This window comes from Ustilaginoidea virens, chromosome 4, assembly GCF_000687475.1.
Source record: "Ustilaginoidea virens chromosome 4, complete sequence".
Classification (NCBI taxonomy): Eukaryota; Fungi; Ascomycota; class Sordariomycetes; order Hypocreales; family Clavicipitaceae; genus Ustilaginoidea; species Ustilaginoidea virens.
The window spans coordinates 103,872-121,576 of NC_057319.1; the positions used below are offsets into that span (position 1 = coordinate 103,872).

Sequence of the window (17,705 nt, forward strand, 5' to 3'; positions counted from 1 at the left end):
TGATGAAATGGCGGAAACGGTCACCAAGCTTGGGCCGAGGGTCGTTTTCTTTCGTATATATTTACCTGGTATATGAAGAGCCATAGTCAGCACTGTCAAGACGGATAGTAGCAGGCGGTAACAGGCTCACCGCGATGCTGGAGGGAGCGTCTTGATGCCCGCTGTGTCGTCGCCATTGCCCACACCAGACGCACAGATGCTGGAAGCTTTTCGAAGAAACCGCGACGGCTTTACAAGACGGCCGCCGGTGAGGCGATCCTGCCAAACAGTCGCGCTGCTACACTTGTCAAAGGCAATACGTGGATAATAGTGACACTGGCTGTGAAGCAAATATGGGTCAACAACCACTGTCAACAAATTACAAGCTGGGCAGAGCCAAAAGCATCAAGAATGCCATCTCATTTCTTACTTATACATATTCATAAATATCCCACTCGCCGGGATCATGGCTGCAGGATACGACGGCGCTTCATGCCCGACGCGTAACTGCTCGATCATGCTAACCTACCAACGACCATGCCGCTCTCGCCTCGCTCAGAGTGGATTTTCCCTCATGCTGCAGAGCATCAAACAGACATGGTCATTCAATCGCGCCTGCACTTTTCCATAGCAGACTCGAAGCTCAAAAGAGATATTCAAAGGGCATGACAGGGCCTGGGTGCGTATGCAGCTCGGCTGACAGCAAATCGGACAAACTATTACAAACCGCGCCACATGACCCCTAGCTAGCGCCTTTTGCTGTGTTGGGGCTTGATTCACTGGGGGAATTTCCCATGCTTGATACGACTTTGCTGAGAATTCCTACGCTGCCATGACTTTACGAAGCAATACCTTGCGAGGGAAGGGCAGAAATGTCCAGGTTCGCCGAGGCGGCAACCATGTGAAACTATGTCTGTGGCCTATTTTGAAAAAAAAAATTAGAAAAAAGGGAAAAGCACGGAGAAGCCAACTTTTTCCCGCCGGATAACCGACAGCCGGCACTCTCAAAACTCTGAGAAATCCCGAGCGACGTAACGAGTAGGCAATCAACAAAGCATAGGCTCAAGCTTAGTTGGCTGTGAATACCTAAAGAAAAACGGGTTTCTGCAAATTTCCACTCCTGTATTCTTTCCCTCGGCATCCGGCAGGCTTGTCCCGCTGGTATACCTGATCAGATACTTGCACGATCAGCCAGCCCAGCTCACCAGGTCCAGCAAGCTTTGCAATGTAAGTCGAGTCAACGGCACCCATGGCGTCCAAAACAGGATGCCATCCAAAAGGGTTGACTCGGCCAGACCATGCAAGTTTTCCAGGCCCTGGAGACCCCCTGCCGCGTCGAGATATCCAACGTGAGCTCTTGCGCTACAGTCACGAGGGCGAGGCATCAACCAGCCGTTCGCCGGGCCTCAAATTCCCGACTCGGCTGGAATAGCGAGCCAGATACGACACCCGAGATGATACCTGTCCTCTTCCCACTCGGACTAGTCGTCTGTTTCGTAGATGCGCGTGTACAGAAGAGTCTGCTATGTCTATGGCGACAAACTCCTCGGCTGCGACTGGAGTGGCTGGTGTTGTAGTGCCAAGGTTTTATTTTTCCCTCTCGGATTCCTCTCTAGGAATCCTTTCTTGTGGTGGGCTGGCGTCTATGTCTTTGACTTGGTTCTCAAAGAGCCTGCTTGTCGATTGCTGTTGAAGGGGGCTGGCTGACAAACTGAGTCTGTCGAACAAAACTGCCCTGACGGGAGTTTAACGTACATCAAAAGCAATGCGTACATTGCATCACTCGTAGCAAAGGTTCCAGCGCCGGACGATCTTCAACAGACCCAGCGCAATTACCAGTTTCAGATGCCCACCGCAAAAGCGAACTTTGTCGAACCGGGGCAAAAAAAAAAAAAGAACAAGAAGGCTCAAGCACTAAAAGTAGGTCCAAAAAACCACAAGCGACAAAGCGACAAAAGACAATATAACAGAGACAAGACAAGAACCCCTGGGTATCAGACACGTCCGCCTCGCAACGTACCGCGCCTCCTCGCCGCTGCCACGGCGTCCCACGTCCCAGCAAAGACATCCTCACACTCGTCCTCGTCCTCCGAGTCAAACTGGATCGCGCCGCCCTCCCGCGCACCAGCCCCCCCGACGAGCTCTCCCCAACCGCCCAGCCCGCCGTCGTCCCGGACCGCGCGGTCGTCCCAGCTACGGTGCGTCACGACCCGCTCCGTCTCGAGGATGTACTTGCCCACCTTGTACTTTTGCGACTGCTCCCTGGCGTCGACGTACTTCCAGCCGAGCTTGCGCGCGCATGTCGCGCAGCAAATGTCGGCCACGACGTGCCAGCCCGTCACGAGCTGGCGGTCCTCGCTCTTGCCGACGCGTATGTTCAGCAGGGACTGCGGGTGCGGCGCGGGCGGCGGCGCGACGAGGAACGCGCGGCCGTGGCGGCCCGTGAAGCCCTTGGAGATGATTTGCGAGGCGAGCGCCAGGTCGGTTGCGCATGCGGTGCAGCGTAGCGTGTCGGGGGCGGTGCGCGAGACGCGGCGGCTGGGACTGGGCGGAGGGGCAGCCGACGACGTGGACGGCGTTGCGAACGGCGTTGTTGGTGACGGGGGCCGGTGAGGCAGCGCGAAACCGAGGCTTGGAAGCAGGTATCGGGGGAAGACGGGTCGCGTGGCGGCGATGGCGGTGGTGCTTCGACGGCGAGGCATTTACGCGGCTGCGCGGCTGGCCGTGCGTGTCGGCCGAGAAGCACAAAACTTGATGTTCAGACGGTCTCGTGAAAGGGCCAGGCTGAAGGCATGGACGTCGGGCAGTTGCATTTCGGACAGCATGTTCGCATGAGGGCGCAGACAAGAATGACGAGAAACGCAGACCTGGAGAGCAAGTTTGCTGCCCGTGGTTGCCAGTTGCTGCCACCCCCTCTGCAGACGGCTCTTCCAAAGGGCTGGTCGTCTCGCATCTCTCACATGAGCACGAGCACGCGGCCGGGTGACGTGACCAACGCGGTGGCAGGTCCAACCCCGCATAACGCGGCAAATGTAAGTGGGTAGTGGGCCGATATATCTGGTGGCGCTGGGATTGGCATCCAGGGCTTGGCTTTGCTGCACTGCATCATCGGTGGAATGAGTCGAGCATAGCTTCAATGTCCACGGCGTACTCCGCACCGCACAGAATACAAGATGCTTACCTGCAAAGTACCCAGCTGAGTTCCCATGCTTCGCAGCGCAATAAAAAGCCATGGCAGATTTACAGGTGCTTCTCCGCCACAAGCCCGGAGTACGGAGGAGTTGGGCGGTTACCAGGATACATGGTGGTGCGGGTCTTGGCTGGGTCGAGAGGCTCGGTCATTCGGCATCGGATTTTCGCCCCTTGATGCATGGCTAGTACAGTAAGTATTCGATACCAAGTAGTGAGTACCTCTCTGCATCAAGGCGCTTCCGTCGACAAATACGTCAACTCCGTGTTCAGGCACTCCAACCCCATACCTACGAATGCTGGATACGGAATACGGAGTAGGATACATCCTCGCGTGTTGTATTATATACCACGCCATCGAAAATTGTCTTTGCCTGCTATCCCCCCCCCTTCATGACTGAGGCTCCTCAGCGACATAGTGTAAGTAGGCGCCGAGAAGCTTGATTCCCTCAATGTAGTTGCGCTTGTCGAGCTTCTCATTGACGGAGTGGGCTCCATCAGTTGAGCTACCCATGGGAAGCAGCAATACGTTCTTGCCAGTGGCTTCTTCAAATGTCAGGGTCACCGGGATGCTAGCGTATGTTAGCTCTGTTCCTTGCCAAGATCCATTCGGAGTCACGGCAGCTTACCTTCCGCCCTCGCGAGTAAAGTCGGGTTGAACTCCCCAGACACGCTCGGTGGCCTTGGCGGCCGCCGAAAAGTTCCAGTGCTTGGGCGAGGCAGCCCACCACTTGCCTGTATGCTGGGCAAAGACCCTCATCGTGTTCTTGCTGTTGAGCTTGGCGAACTGCTCCTCGACATACTTGTAGACGCAGGCGTTGGTGGTATCAATGTCCATGTTGGGCACGGTTCTGATGGAGAACTTGCCAACAACCTTGGCGGGAATAACAGTCTTGGCACCAGAGCCTCCAAAGGCACCCTCGACACCATGGATTGACAGAGAGGGGAATCGCCATCGGGCCATCAGAGTGCTCTCCTTGTCCTCGTAAATGGTAGTCTTGCTACCAAGTGACTCGTGAAGGTCCTCCATGGTGAAGGAAATGCCGTCATAGAGACTGCGTTCCTCCTCAGTTACAGGGACCACCTGTTCCATGATGCCCGGGATTTGGATTTTGCCATGCGTGTCCACCAGGGAGCCCAAAAGACGAACAAGGTCAGTCATGGGCTCCTGAGCTGTACCGCCAAAGACACCGCTATGAAGATCAGCACCCGGACCAGACACCTCGAGGGAGTAGTAGTTGCAACCCCGCAGGCCATAGGTCAAGCAGGGCTTTTGAGTGCCGAGCCAGTAGTTGTCGGAAATGCACACAGCGTCCGCGTCGGCAAAGTACTTCTTGGCCTCAGCCTGGATCAAGTCGTCCAGGCCCTCGGAACCATATTCCTCCATGCCCTCGAAGCACATCAAAAGATTGACGGGAAACTCAATGCCGGCCTTTTGGTGAGCCTCAATGGCGTTGAGCCAGCCCAAGACAGGACCCTTGTCATCAGTGGCACCACGCCCAAACATCCGGCCCTTGTCGTCAATGCTAAGTTCAAAGGGCTCAGTGGCCCAGCCGTTGCTCTTTTCAGCAGGCTGCACATCGTAATGGCCATACACCAGAATCGTTCGCTTATTCTTGTCGTTTCCATATCGGCCGAGGACGACCGGGGGGAGTTGCAGGTGTTCTTTGTGAGGTTGTTTCCCCAGAGGTCGGAGCTCGACTTGGGCACCCAAAGTCTCGAGTTCATGTGCTAGCCACTCTCCCATGCGAACAACGTCCGGGCGACGAGCATCTTCCGCTGAGATGGAAGGAATGGCAACAGCCTTGCGAAGTCTCTCGATAAAAGCGTTGGCAGAATCATCCACTTGCTTGAAGTAGCTGTCGAGTTGAGGAGCCATTCTTCTCGCCTGGTGAGCACGGATCGACTCTGTAAGGTATGGTCGATGACAAGAAAGCTTCTCTTGAGATGCAAAGGGAATGAAAATTTTGAGGGGCAAAGGTCTCGTTTGTGCAATTTTGGGAATTCGGCAGGACAATGCCTGCCGTAAGACGGTGCGGGGCATCACACCTTATGGCTCCAGCTTCTTGGTGACAAGGAGGCGGGTGGCAGACGGCAGGTGGCAAGTGGGGGAGCTAGCAGCTATTGGAAGGTGCCCCAGATGAGCCAACAACCTACCTAGGTAGGTAAGTGGTTGGCGCGGTTATTCACGGCAGCAAGTGGAAGGAGAACTCTCTGAAGTCTGTCTTCCGTTCTCCGCAGGAAGGTGGTGTGATTTTCGGCCCCGCAAATAAGTTTTCCCGAAGCTGCGGGGGCTTCCGTCCCTTTTAGTTTAGTCAGAGCTGGCCTCCCTCTTTTTCATTTAACGGAGCTTCTGTTCCCTCTCCTTTTGTCTTTTCTTCCCCTTCACAAATCGCCATCCTCCCCATTCTCATCGCGATTTTCAACAACTGACGTTTCTCTCATCGCTAAAGCGTCCAGTTTCGCGTCATTCGACGGTCGGAAATCTCTTGCACTGAAAAGAAATCAGTAAATACTGTTTCCTCTGCCCCGAACGACGTCTGCGCTCTTGTGTATCTTCCCAGTCCCCCAGCCGCAAAAAGCGGGCAGTGCATGTTCACACACAAGACACCATCTGCCGGCAGCCTAGGAAACTTGACCCCATGTTATTGCTGCTCGCTTGCTCTTGCAAGGATATCTAGAGAGTAAGCTCTTTAGCTAACTTGAGAGGCGTTTTGATGCAGAGGGTGTATTGTCGTTGCTGATTTGGAAGCGAGGAGGACGCTCGGGTTACATATTTCACTGGCGTCTGCCTATTGTACTCCTTATTGCTCATCTCCCCTTGCTTCTATATCCTTTTTTTTTGCTTTCTCAAGTACAATCTGAATTTACTATTTATTTCACTTGTCCTGAAGAGCACTCGAGTGCAAAGCAAAAAAAAAAATCAGTGCTGAGAAACAATAGTCAAGAGAGGGAACCACGAAAAAAATAACTGCGTCACTAGCACAGAAAGACAAGAAACAATTCAATCTTGATTCCATTTTCTGGTCGACGACCCACGCGTTGAGCCAGTCTAACTACTGAGAGATTATCAAGTTTACTGACATTGTCATTGCTGCAATACTCGTAACAAGGACTGTGTTCAAGTCTTTTATACGTCAACATGGCATCATCAGTGTTTTTCAAGTTCAAGTCTCAGAAGGAACCTACGCGAGTGGAATTTGATGGGACTGGTATATCTGTCTTTGAGTTGAAGCGTGAGATTATTATCAAGAGTGGCCTGGGCGACGGCACAGATTTCGATCTTTTCATATATACAGATGACAACAGCGAAGGTGGGTGGTATTGATTCAAAATTGCTCTCCCCGGTGACATTGCTAATATTATTGACAGAATACAACGATGATACTACCATCATTCCCAGGTCGACTACTGTCATTGCGCGGCGACAGCCCGCCCTCAAACCTGGAGCTGGCCGAGCCGCGAGATACGTGTCCGGCAAAATGCCCGTCTCGGCCAAAAATGCCGGTAGAAAGGAACAGTCATCCAAGGCATCTTCGTCCAAGCCAAGCGCCACTGCTATAAACGAAATGAACAATGCAATGACGGAAGAAGACAGGATGGCGGCCATGTTTGCTGCCCAGACAGAGCAGTGGTCAGCTCAACAAGAAGAGATGTCGCAGTACGTAATGTCAAAACATATGAACTCGAACTAAAACGCAAGTGAACGTTGCTAACTCGCCAGCAGTCAAGCTTTTGTGTTCAAACCCGGCGCAAAAAGACCGGCAAACGTGCCCGACCACGATCCTCCCACCGGATACATCTGCTACCGATGTGGCAACAAGGGCCATTGGATTCAGCTTTGCCCAACAAACGACGACCCTGATTTTGACAACAGACCCCGCGTGAAAAGGACGACGGGGATTCCGCGCTCATTCCTTCAGAAAATTGATAAGTCTGTTGTTCTGGCCCAGACAGATGGTGACGATTCTAAAAGGCCATCTGGCATCATGGTCAATGCTGAAGGAGATTTTGTCATTGCGGAGCCAGACAAGGCGTCGTGGGAGCAATATCAGGCAAAAGCCAAATCATCGTCTACAACCAATCGAGAGGCGCAGGCTGAAGATAAAGAGGTGCAAGAGAGAGGTCTGCAATGTCCAATTGACAAGAAGATGTTGATAGAACCAATGAAGACGCCGTGCTGTAAGAAGACGTTTTGTAATGATTGCATAACCAATGCTCTCATAGAAAGCGACTTCGTTTGCCCCGCTTGTCAGACGGAAGGTGTGTTGATCGATGACCTCCAACCGGACGACGACGTCTCCAAGTCAATCCAGGAGTATCTGAAGGAGAAGGAAACTGCCAAGTCGCCGCCGCCGCCGCCGCCGCCGTCATCTCCCAAGGTTCAAGATGGCGTCACCAACAGCGCTCTTGGTACTGCCAGCGCAGAAAACAAGATCGAGGAGCAAGGCAAGCAAGAAGCCGCCGCCAAGGGCGTGGTCAAGGAAGGCGATGGCGAGACGAGCCGAACTTCGTCGTCGCCTGATTACGCCGCCGTCAAGTCGCCTCCGAAAGCGGCAGATGGTGCAAGTCATCCTGGCGGCCTCGAGGTCAAGCAGCCGGGCGGTTCGTCGCAATTGCAAGAAGTCAGCTCCAAAAAGCGACCAGCGGACGAGCTCCTTGAGAACCCGAAAATTCCCAAGGGCCCGAGAGCGATGCAGAACCAGCAGCACGTGAGCCAGGATAGCATGAACCCCATGAACAACATGATGAACGGCATGCCCAGCATGGGTATGAATGGCATGATGTTTAGCGGCATGGGAATGCCCAACATGAGCATGGGGATGGGGATGGGAATGCCAATGATGGGTATGCCGATGATGGGCGGCATGCCCAGCTATGGAAACATGAATGGCGGATTTGGTGGCATGGCTGGCAGTTGGGACATGAATGGAATGGGTGGGATGAATGGGGTGAACGGCATGAGCGTCATGAACGGCATGAACGGCATGAACGGCATGAACGGCATGAACGGCATGAGCCCCATGAACGGCATGAGCCCCATGAATGGCATGAATGGCATGAACCCCATGAACGGTATGAATGGCATGGGCAGCATGGGCATGAATGGCATGCAAGGGAACATGAGCATGGCCAACAACATGGGAACCTTTAACGGCGGAATGAGCGGATTTCAGAGCGGGCAGAGCTTTATCCAGCAAACCCATCAAGGCGAGGAAGACGCGTACTTTCGAAAACCCGTCAATCCGCACCGCCATCAGAACAAGCAACGACGCATTCGGCCTAGCGATTACCGCGAACTATGAGACGACATGACATGGATGGCGGCTCGCCGTCTGGCATCTTCCACTGAAATGGTGCCATGTCTCGGCATTTTGCCACCCTCCACTCTCGGACGTGTGTTGACACGCAGCCGGAGAGTCGGTGTGATGTCCACGCTCGGAGGGGACCGGTGGAGACGGGTTCTTTTTCATATTTTCATCTACCTAGTGGCGCTCTGAGCGCGTTCAAAGGATCTGGTACTACGGCGTTGGCTTCTCGCAGCAGTCTTTCGAGGACACGTGCTGCTCAACATAGCATTGTTACGGCGCAGGGGCGGTTGGATTTAGGGCAGGGCAGACTCGCCCAACATGTTTGCATGGGCTTACTGGCGAAATTCTCAAGGATAAAGGCAGTTCACAGACGCAGTTCATATGTAGTCAATGCTGTTCACAGTTGATACATTCACAATCAGTACCTTTCACAATCAATATAGTCCACACAGCTAATACAGTTGACAATTAATACGTTTCACAATCAGCACCTTTTACAGTTAGTTCGCTTCACGACCAGTTTCTTTCACAATTAATACAGTTCACAGTCAATATAGTTCAGTCCATACTATCCAGTCATTATAGTTCACAGTTGATATAGTTTACAGTTGATATATTTCACAATCAATATGGTTCGAAGTCAAGACAGTTCACAGTCAATCAATGCAGTTCAGTTCAGCTTTTCCCATGGCAGGCTTGTACTCTGCTTCACGTGTGGGTGTATGCACTCGGCAGATCCAAGACACCTAACCTCCTGCTGAAATGCATCCCTTCAACACCTCCAAGCCGCTTGCTCCCCTCCATACGCCCATACGCCCATACGCGCACGCCGCGTCATGCTCAAAAGCCCGCCTACCACAAACGCCCGGCCATCTCCATCACACACATCCCGTAGTCCCCGCTCCCTACTCCGGCGGCACGTACGGCTTGACCAGCAGTTCGCTAAAGCTCTCCAGCTTCTCCTTGCCGCGCACCTCGTCCACCAGCAAGGGCATCTTGACGACGTTGAAGTCCTCGGCGTACAGCTCCTCGTACTGGTCCAGGTACTTCTTCTGCATCCTGCGGCGGGCGTTGCACTGGTCGCACTCGCTGTGCCGCTTGGGGAACAGCAGCTGGTTGACCACGATGGTGTGCGTGTCGATCTCGTAGCTGGTGAGCTCCTGGATCATGCGCTCCGTCTCGTACAGGCTCAGGAACTCGGCGATGCAGACGCACACAAAGGTGGTGAGGTCGGCGTCCTTGAACTGCGCGTTGACCTCGGCGATGGTCTCGCGCAGCGAGTCGAGCTTTTGCATCATGTCGCCGAGGTTCTGGCCGTTGGGGAGGGCGCCGCCGGACCCGAGAAGGCCGTTGAGCATGGGGCCGTACTGCGACGACAGCTGGGAGACCTTGGCGAGGGCCTTTTCCAGCACCGACGGGAACTGGAGGAAGCGGAGGGTGTGGCCGGTGGGGGCCGTGTCGAAGATGATGGTCTCGTAGGAGAGCGACTTGACCTGCTTGAGGACCTCGGCAAAGGACATGGCCTCGTCGATGCCGGGGATCTGAGCTGCGTTAGTGGTGGCTGTTCTTCTCTTGCTCCCCCCTTCATTCCCACCCTCTCCCGCTACCCCTGCCTCTCCTTTCTTCCCTTTCGGTTTTTTTTTTTCTGTTTTTCTATATGATTAAGAGAGATGGGGACGTACAGCAAACGCCAGGTCCTGCATCATGCCGCCCAGCCCACCCCCCATAGCATTCACGTCCTCGTCCTCGGCCTGCCCCGCCAGCAGATCCTGCATGCTGCCGTTGGGGTCAATCTCCATGGCGCTCAGGTTGTCGAAGCCGTTGACCAGGCGGGCCTCCTTGCCGAACTTCTGGGAGAAGGCGTCCGACAGGTTGTGGGCCGGGTCGGTCGAGATGAGCAGCACGGAGCGGCGCACCCGGGCGAGCTGGATGGCCAGGGAGCACGACGTGGTGGTCTTGCCGACGCCGCCCTTGCCGCCGACAAAGATCCAGCGCAGGGAGCGCTGGTCGAGCAGCGACTGCAGGGAGGGTTCGAGGGCGCCGTCGGCCGAGACGAGCGCGGCGGACGACATGTTGAGGGGGGGGGCTTGTTGGCAGACGCCGCGGGACCAAGTTTTCTGGTTTGGAAGTTTTGATGATGGAGGGGCAGGCGATGGGGATGACGGGGGGCCGTTTGGCATCCGGGCAAGGAATGCTGTGCTGTGCTGTGCTGTGCTGGGCTGGGCTGCGGTGTTGCGGGGCCCGGGGGCTCTAGGACATCTGCCGCGGTGGAGCCGGCGGGTGGCGGTTCAGGCGGGCAATTCGTGGCGGGGGTGGCGCAGCAACCAAACCCCAAGCCGTCGTAAATGCTGCCGATTTCGACGGCCAAAAGCACCGCGTCAGCACCGACGACATCACAAGTCCACATCAAAAGCGCGATTACTGAGTGCTCCAGTTCGCAGCCCGCACGCTGCAGCAAGCTGCTGGTGATTTGCCCCCTAACCCCCTTCCCCCCCCCTCCCCGGCCCCAGCCAGCCCACTTCGTGTGCAAGTTGTGCACCGCTCACTCATCACTCAGTCACTCACCTCGACAACCTTCCATCCAGCAGGCCATCCCCCCCCCCCCCCCCGCACATGCTCACATCCAAGCAGCCGTGCCAACTTGCAACATCCCTCTGCCCACCAGCCGACCCTTCCTCTCCCTTGCCCAAAAAATAAAAAATAAGAAATCCAAGATAAAATGTCTGCCAAAGACCCCATCACCTGCCACGTACTCGACACCGCGGCCGGCCGGCCCGCCAGAGGCGTGCGCGTGCGCCTCGAGGGCGGCACCCCCACCAAGACGTTCGAGAGCCTGACCGACGACGACGGCCGCATCAGGACCTGGCTGCCGTACAGCTCGGAGCAGTCGGCCGGCGAGGTCCCCGTGTACACGCTCGAGGACGTCCTCGGCGAGAGCTCCGGCCCCTCGACGTGGACGCTGCGGTTCGACACGGCGGGGTATTACGGCGCGGACAAGACTTTTTTCCCAGAGGCGGTTGTTGTCTTTAGGGTGGACAAGGGCCAGCATTACCATGTTCCGCTGCTGCTGAGCCCGCACAGCTATACCACGTATCGGGGGAGCTGAGGGCGGCGCTGGGACATGGGGCGCCAGGGAGAGGACGACTTGGGGGAACGACGCGACGGGATGGGACGAGACGAGACGGGACGAGACGAGACGCAGAGGCAACGCAAGCATATACGGCAGTTGCAGACGGGGCAGCAGTGCATGCAGCAGCCGTGCTTGAATTCAGAGTCTAGTTCCACCGCGGAACCATCCTCGCCTTCCTTCGTACCGAGGATGCCCTTGATGCCCTTGATTGCTATAAATTCAACCTGCAAGTATGCCAATCTGCTTCGTGCCATCCATGTGCTGTTTTCGGCTATTCCAGAAAAGAAAAGAAAAGAAAAGCAGTTCATCCATGGACTCCTTTCGCTAAAGCTCATCATGCAACAATCAAACCGACAAAAAGAACAAGAAGAAAATCCCGCCATGAAAATTCGTAATACACCCGAGGACTTCCCGTTGCTTCATCTCCAACGCCGTGTGGGCGCGGCGTTTGGCCGACTTAGTTGCGCCTCCATCGGCTCAACACTCTGGATGCTTGGCGATGCTCAGAGTCATCGGGAGACGTGGGCGGAGTTTCTTCGTCGTCCCTTTTGGAGCCCGAGTGGATGCTCTCGCCCTCATCCTTGCAGAGTCGCAGACTGCTCGTCGATATGTCTCTGAGACGATGCGGGCTTGCGTCGACTCCATCCAGTTCAAACGCGGACAGCGAGCCGGCGCCATGGAGGGTTTCTGGCTGCGGCTCTATCTTGCCGTGGGTCACAGTCCGCTTGTTCTTTTTCAAGAAGGAGAGCCGGTGCCTCTTGACCATTTTGTCCACCGACACGTCTTCGTACGAGAGCATGGCATTGGGCGACAGATCTGCTTCGGGGTGAGGCAAGGTGGTGTTTGGGCCTGCGCGGCCCCAGGGCGCAGTTAGCAGCAGCCGGGTGTCTGGACGTCGGCCCTCGGGATGGATACGGCTTACCGCTGTGAAAGGGCTCGGGGAAGCCAGTGTCTCGTGGCTCGCGCTTCGAGATGCTGGCTCGCGGGGGGGGCATGATCTCGATCTCCGGGACAGCACAAGACTTGGTGTCGGCTTCCCGGGGTGCGGGTTGGTTTTCGGCCATGATATAGCGAAGCCGCCGAGTTATGCCGCGTGTAGAAAGGGAGCAATGCACAGCGCGGTGTTGGAAATGGTCTTCTTTGTACTTGGTAGCCAGTCGTTCACCATGGCGTTGGACCGAGCGCTTTGGGAATCAAAGCATGGAGCTTGCGATTGCACAGGGCCGAGGCATGCACCCATTGGGGTTTTCTGGAAACAAAGAGCGACCCTGGGGGGAGGGGCGAAGTGAATGGAAACTGGGCGGTTGCTGGATTTGGTTTTAAAGATTCTCCATCGAGGGCAAGACATGGAATTGAAACCCTGCCAGTGGGCACGATGCCGATTGACGTTGGGCTGCAGGGAAGGTGTGGGGGATGTTTCGAGGAAATGACCGACCCGGCGGTAGCGAGATGAAAGTCTCCGCCTCGACGACGTTGGCGATGATTATGCTGTTTCCCTGTTGACACGGCCAAGGGCCACCAGGGGAGAAAAGAAGGGAGGCTCTCGGGGAGAGCGGTTGCGCGGTGGGCATCGTTGAGCAGATGAGAGGCGTGCCGTGTTTGTTTCCCTGGGCAGGTGCGGCGGACTGACCTGGGGTTGACAGGCGGGCGGCTAGCCTGCAGCTTGCTGCGTCGCTGATGCCCACATTACCCTACATTACTCCGTGTACTCTGGAGAGACATGCAGATGCACTGATGCAGCCTGCAGCCCTGGCGGCCCACCCCTGTTGAAGCCTGTCTGCATGTGGTCTGGGCTGGTACTTGCGGACCAGCACAAAGCACTGGGGCCCTTGGGTATTCGAGACGGGGCTGGGGTGCTTGATGCACGCTGGCCAAGGCGCGCCGAGCCAGTGGGTGGCAAGCATACTCCGTACGGAGTACTCCGTAGACGGATGAGGAACAGATGATACAATTGACGGAGTCGACGGCTGCGCCTCACTGGAGAAGCTGACGGTACAATCACCTCAAGCTATTGATGCTTGTGTCAATGCATTCTGGCTGCCAGGCGGCCCAGGTCCTGGCAGGATACAAGTCACCCCAGCTCAAGTCGGATGGCTGGGAAGATGCAGTCACCCAATCATTAGCAGCTGAACCTCTCTCGAGAATAACGATGCCGGAGTCCCTGACAATGGACCAGCTATCGAATGAGAGCCGAGTCGAACAGAACTAACAGCCAGGGCCCTCCCTGTCCCAAAAGCGTCATCTGCATGGGTTGTCGCATGGAGCCAGCCTCCGCACGGACGCTGGATAAAAGAGCAGCAAGAGCGTCTCGCCGAGGGGATCGCCGAATCATGACGTGCACATAAAACACTTGGAAGCGGGTTATTACGACGTAGTAGCAGCTATCCCTTTGCATATAATTTTGTACAACGTTAAATGACCTTTACTGGGTACTTTTTCGCTACTCGAGGCGTATTGCCAGGTGCGTACATGCCGAGTGGGGCATGCCCACTGATAGGGTAATTACCAATTCGCGGCCTAATAGCTATAATTCCTTCTTTAAATATGTTGTATACATACTCAACAAGATAAAGGGATAACCAGGGCGCTGGAGTCGCTTCCAAGGCTATGGCGCGAGCAAAAGTCGTGATATTGTGGGTGTTGGCGATGATGGTGTGGAAGGAGAAAGTTTCTGCTTGTACCGGTGTGCCAAGCTACAGCTACTGCGTGTTTTAATTTCTTCGGACCCAACGGCGGCAAGCAGGGAAACCCGCCCCGGAGAGCTGCGGAAAGACACACACGGAGGGATTCTCATGCATCTCACCGCATTTCACCCTCGCACTGCCGAGACTTGGGGCGCACAAGAGCCTGTCGGGCTGGACTGGTCCGGGACAAACAGGATGATGATGAGCAGCCGATTTGGCTCGATTTCTTTTCCGGGCTGACAAACCCGGGCATGGTGGGTCGGGTCTGGAATAACTAGAGCAATTTGTGACTGTGACTTATGGGCCTGATGAGTGGCAGCACAGCCACACCCCGCCGCCAACACTGAAAGCAACCAACAACCCGCCACCAGCCACAATCCTCCGCCTTCAGAAGTTCTGATTCGTTTCCAATAGCAGCAGCAAGACACCAACCGCAACCGCAACCGCAACCGCAACAGCAACGTCCCCCCACCATCTCAGCAGCTTCATCACCCGCCCCAGCGACTCTCGCCCTCCTGCATGTTCCGTTAGCCGAACCTGGCCCGCCATGTCCGACTCGCCGCGCGGTGTCGAGCACGCCGACTCGATAGATTCTCACGACTCGTCGCCCAAGCCGCCCGAGAAGCAAAAGAGCCGCAGACCCCCAAGTGAGTGGCAGTGCCCGTTTGCGCCGGGCAGAACCCCCCGTTCGCGCAGGGGCCGGGCTGCGCTCGCGGACCCTGTTGACGCCGTCGTCTCGTAGATACTGCTTTCCGGCAGCAGCGCTTGAAAGCGTGGCAGTCAGTGCTCCCCGCCCTTAATCCCGTCCCGGAACGCTGCAAAAGTGCCCGTGACCCTCTGACGCCGCAGATGGATGCAACACAGACCGATTCTGACGCCAAAGACCGTCCTGCCGCTCTTCTTCACGATTGGCATCATCTTCGCCCCCATCGGCGGCCTGCTCCTCTATGCCAGCTCTCAGGTATGCCCGCCACCACCTGCGTGCCGTCATCCCCCCCTCCCCTCGGCGCGTTGATGATCCATCCCTCGGCTGACCAGACGCTCTCTTCCTCCCGCAGGTCCAAGAAATCCAGCTAGACTACACCGATTGCTTGTCAAAGGGTGGCGACTTCAACAAGACCGAGTTCAATGTCATGCCCGACGGCGCCGTCAACGCGGCCTTCCGGAACAAGACCGGCTCCGTCCAGGCCAAGTGGGCTGCCGAGAAGAACGTCCAAATCACCTTGTACAACGGCGTCGCGGTGACGGGCGACCGCTGCCACTTGCAGTTCACGATTCCCGACAGCATGAGCCCGCCCGTTCTCTTCTACTACCACCTCACCAACTTTTACCAGAACCACCGCCGATATGCCGAGTCGTGCGATCTTCACCAGCTAAAAGGCGACGCCCGCTCGTACGGCGAAATCGCGGGATCCAAGTGCACGCCGCTGTACGGCGAGGATAGAGATGGCGTCAAGAAACCGTACTACCCTTGCGGTCTGATTGCCAACTCCATGTTCAACGACTCCTTCGGCAACCCCATGTGGATGAATGCCCCCGGCGCCGACTCGGCCAAGCCGTACAACATGTCCACCTCGGGCATTGCCTGGGACAGCGACAAGGATCTCTACGGCCCTACCAAGTACAACGTCTCCCAAATCATCCCCCCGCCCAACTGGGCCAGGGCCTATCCCAACGGCTACACCAACGAAAACAAGCCGCCGAATCTGAGGGAGTGGGAGGCTTTCCAGGTCTGGATGCGCACCGCCGGCCTGCCCTCCTTCACCAAGCTGTACAAGCGAAACGACGACAAGGCCATGGACGCCGGGACCTACCAGATTGCCATTGACGACTGTATGCTTTTTTTTGGGGGGGGCCCTGGAGAAAACCCCGTGTTCAAAAGATTGCTGGCTAACCTGTGCGTAACAGTTTTCCCGGCGGACAAGTACGACGGCACCAAGTCTGTTCTCATCACAACCCGTACTGTAATGGGAGGCCGCAACAACTTCCTCGGCATTGCCTATATCGCGGTTGGCGGCTTATGCCTTGTGCTTGGGGCAGTCTTCACCGCCACGCACCTCATTCGACCTCGGTGAGCCATCCTTCCCCCGATTTCCCCTTGCGCTCCTCCTCGCGTGCACAACCCCTCGAAAGCAAACGGCCAAATCGCTAACCTAGTCGACAGAAAACTCGGCGACCATACTTATCTGTCCTGGAACAAGGCGCCTGCTCCCAAGCCCTCGGGGCCAAGCACCGCCATGGCCAGCGGCCGTGAACTACGCCCCGGCGACTCCTAGACGGATCCTGGCGCCGTTCTCCGTGCCAAACTGCTCTCTGCCGGCTCCAGACCGAGGCGACTCTCGACTACTGCCGAGTTGCCGCACCTCCAGCCGTCGGCCCCGGCCCTCGGGGACTGGGATTGAGCCCACATCAGTGTGAGGGGGGATTTTTTTTTCCTTTTGCCGTCACAGCCAAGGCGTGCTCGAGGCACGAAGCCGATTTTGTATGGCATAGTTTCTGAACTTTTGAACCGGCAAGCCAACGCAGCGAATGTGGCGGCGTCTGCGCCGCGTTTGTTCTCTTTTCCTTTGTTTCGTTATTTTTGCTTGGTGACGTCCTTTTTTTGGTTTGCTGTATCCTTTTTGCTGTTTTCTCCTTTCTGCTGTTTTATTAAGTTTTGCTCCGATGTACTCTTTTTGCCCTGCTCTATTCTTTATACTCTGTTCTATTCTTTTGCTTTGTTTTATTCGTTATGCTCTGTTCCATTCTTTTTGCTTTGCGACTTTCTCTTTGCTTTTATGTTGTTCATGTTGTTCTTGTGGCCCTGCTTCATTCTTCCTACGTCGGTTTACTCGTGTTTCCTCCCTGCTTTATTTCATTCCCTGCAGTCATTCCGTGCAGGAGCACCAGGCGGTTTCCAGCCAGACAGCACAGTCAAACGGACGGCCAACGGGCCGGCCAATCCGCCAAAGCAATTAAGAGTCTGGGACCAAGTCGGGGACGCACAGTCAAGCACAAAGCACCCGGCAAATGTGCAGGCGAGCATTGGCACAGTCGGGACGCACAGTCAGCGGCAAAGGCCAAGGCAAATGTGCGACCAGGGCCCTCGCTCCCGATGCCACACGTGCGCAACTCGTCCTTTGTCATCCCACCCTACGCCTCGGCCGTTGGCTTCAATCCCGCGGCAGCAAAGATCCGAGGCAATGTCGTTTAGGAAAGTGTAGGCGTTGTGGGGTATCTGGGTCGCTGCGTTTATTTTTGTTTATTTCGCTAGATAGGCAATGCAATAGATGCGAGGTGCGAGGTGCGGGTTCAAGGGCAAGAATGATGCATCGTCGTGACAAGGGGGGCTGCACACCCCGTACAACCTGTTGCCATTACGTCTGTAGACCAAGGACTCCGTGATACTCTTGTACAAAAAAACCTATCTTA

At 55.8% G+C, this 17,705-nt stretch overlaps 10 protein-coding genes across 10 annotated transcripts; 4 read left to right on the forward strand and 6 right to left on the reverse strand.

Annotated features, from left to right (window-relative positions):
- Positions 1-61: 61 nt before the first annotated feature.
- On the reverse strand, positions 62-447 carry UV8b_04525 (uncharacterized protein; the record flags this gene model as incomplete). Its single annotated transcript, XM_043142023.1, has 3 exons — positions 62-65; positions 131-319; positions 410-447. The coding sequence occupies 3 exons, from the start codon at positions 445-447 to the stop codon at positions 62-64; spliced, it is 231 nt and encodes a 76-aa protein (XP_042997957.1).
- A 1,311-nt stretch (positions 448-1,758) lies between these two features.
- UV8b_04526 (uncharacterized protein) lies at positions 1,759-2,681 on the reverse strand (the record flags this gene model as incomplete). Its single annotated transcript, XM_043142024.1, has 2 exons — positions 1,759-1,844; positions 2,000-2,681. The coding sequence occupies 2 exons, from the start codon at positions 2,679-2,681 to the stop codon at positions 1,759-1,761; spliced, it is 768 nt and encodes a 255-aa protein (XP_042997958.1).
- Positions 2,682-3,559: 878 nt separating this feature from the next.
- On the reverse strand, positions 3,560-5,212 carry UV8b_04527 (uncharacterized protein; the record flags this gene model as incomplete). Its single annotated transcript, XM_043142025.1, has 2 exons — positions 3,560-3,740; positions 3,798-5,212. The coding sequence occupies 2 exons, from the start codon at positions 5,210-5,212 to the stop codon at positions 3,560-3,562; spliced, it is 1,596 nt and encodes a 531-aa protein (XP_042997959.1).
- Positions 5,213-5,615: 403 nt separating this feature from the next.
- Positions 5,616-5,983, reverse strand: UV8b_04528 (uncharacterized protein; the record flags this gene model as incomplete). The annotated part of the gene is made up of 2 exons (XM_043142026.1): positions 5,616-5,793; positions 5,871-5,983. 2 exons carry the CDS (start codon positions 5,981-5,983, stop codon positions 5,616-5,618), a joined length of 291 nt encoding a protein of 96 aa, XP_042997960.1.
- A 327-nt stretch (positions 5,984-6,310) lies between these two features.
- On the forward strand, positions 6,311-8,474 carry UV8b_04529 (uncharacterized protein; the record flags this gene model as incomplete). The annotated part of the gene is made up of 3 exons (XM_043142027.1): positions 6,311-6,482; positions 6,541-6,829; positions 6,896-8,474. 3 exons carry the CDS (start codon positions 6,311-6,313, stop codon positions 8,472-8,474), a joined length of 2,040 nt encoding a protein of 679 aa, XP_042997961.1.
- Positions 8,475-9,385: 911 nt separating this feature from the next.
- Positions 9,386-10,552, reverse strand: UV8b_04530 (uncharacterized protein; the record flags this gene model as incomplete). The annotated part of the gene is made up of 2 exons (XM_043142028.1): positions 9,386-10,021; positions 10,163-10,552. The coding sequence occupies 2 exons, from the start codon at positions 10,550-10,552 to the stop codon at positions 9,386-9,388; spliced, it is 1,026 nt and encodes a 341-aa protein (XP_042997962.1).
- Positions 10,553-11,199: 647 nt separating this feature from the next.
- On the forward strand, positions 11,200-11,586 carry UV8b_04531 (uncharacterized protein; the record flags this gene model as incomplete). Its single annotated transcript, XM_043142029.1, has 1 exon — positions 11,200-11,586. One exon carries the CDS (start codon positions 11,200-11,202, stop codon positions 11,584-11,586), a length of 387 nt encoding a protein of 128 aa, XP_042997963.1.
- Positions 11,587-12,067: 481 nt separating this feature from the next.
- Positions 12,068-12,674, reverse strand: UV8b_04532 (uncharacterized protein; the record flags this gene model as incomplete). Its single annotated transcript, XM_043142030.1, has 2 exons — positions 12,068-12,459; positions 12,533-12,674. The coding sequence occupies 2 exons, from the start codon at positions 12,672-12,674 to the stop codon at positions 12,068-12,070; spliced, it is 534 nt and encodes a 177-aa protein (XP_042997964.1).
- A 2,167-nt stretch (positions 12,675-14,841) lies between these two features.
- Positions 14,842-16,570, forward strand: UV8b_04533 (uncharacterized protein; the record flags this gene model as incomplete). Its single annotated transcript, XM_043142031.1, has 6 exons — positions 14,842-14,941; positions 15,037-15,073; positions 15,159-15,255; positions 15,353-16,127; positions 16,203-16,365; positions 16,459-16,570. 6 exons carry the CDS (start codon positions 14,842-14,844, stop codon positions 16,568-16,570), a joined length of 1,284 nt encoding a protein of 427 aa, XP_042997965.1.
- A 501-nt stretch (positions 16,571-17,071) lies between these two features.
- Positions 17,072-17,487, forward strand: UV8b_04534 (uncharacterized protein; the record flags this gene model as incomplete). Its single annotated transcript, XM_043142032.1, has 2 exons — positions 17,072-17,115; positions 17,175-17,487. 2 exons carry the CDS (start codon positions 17,072-17,074, stop codon positions 17,485-17,487), a joined length of 357 nt encoding a protein of 118 aa, XP_042997966.1.
- Between the last annotated feature and the right edge of the window lie 218 nt (positions 17,488-17,705).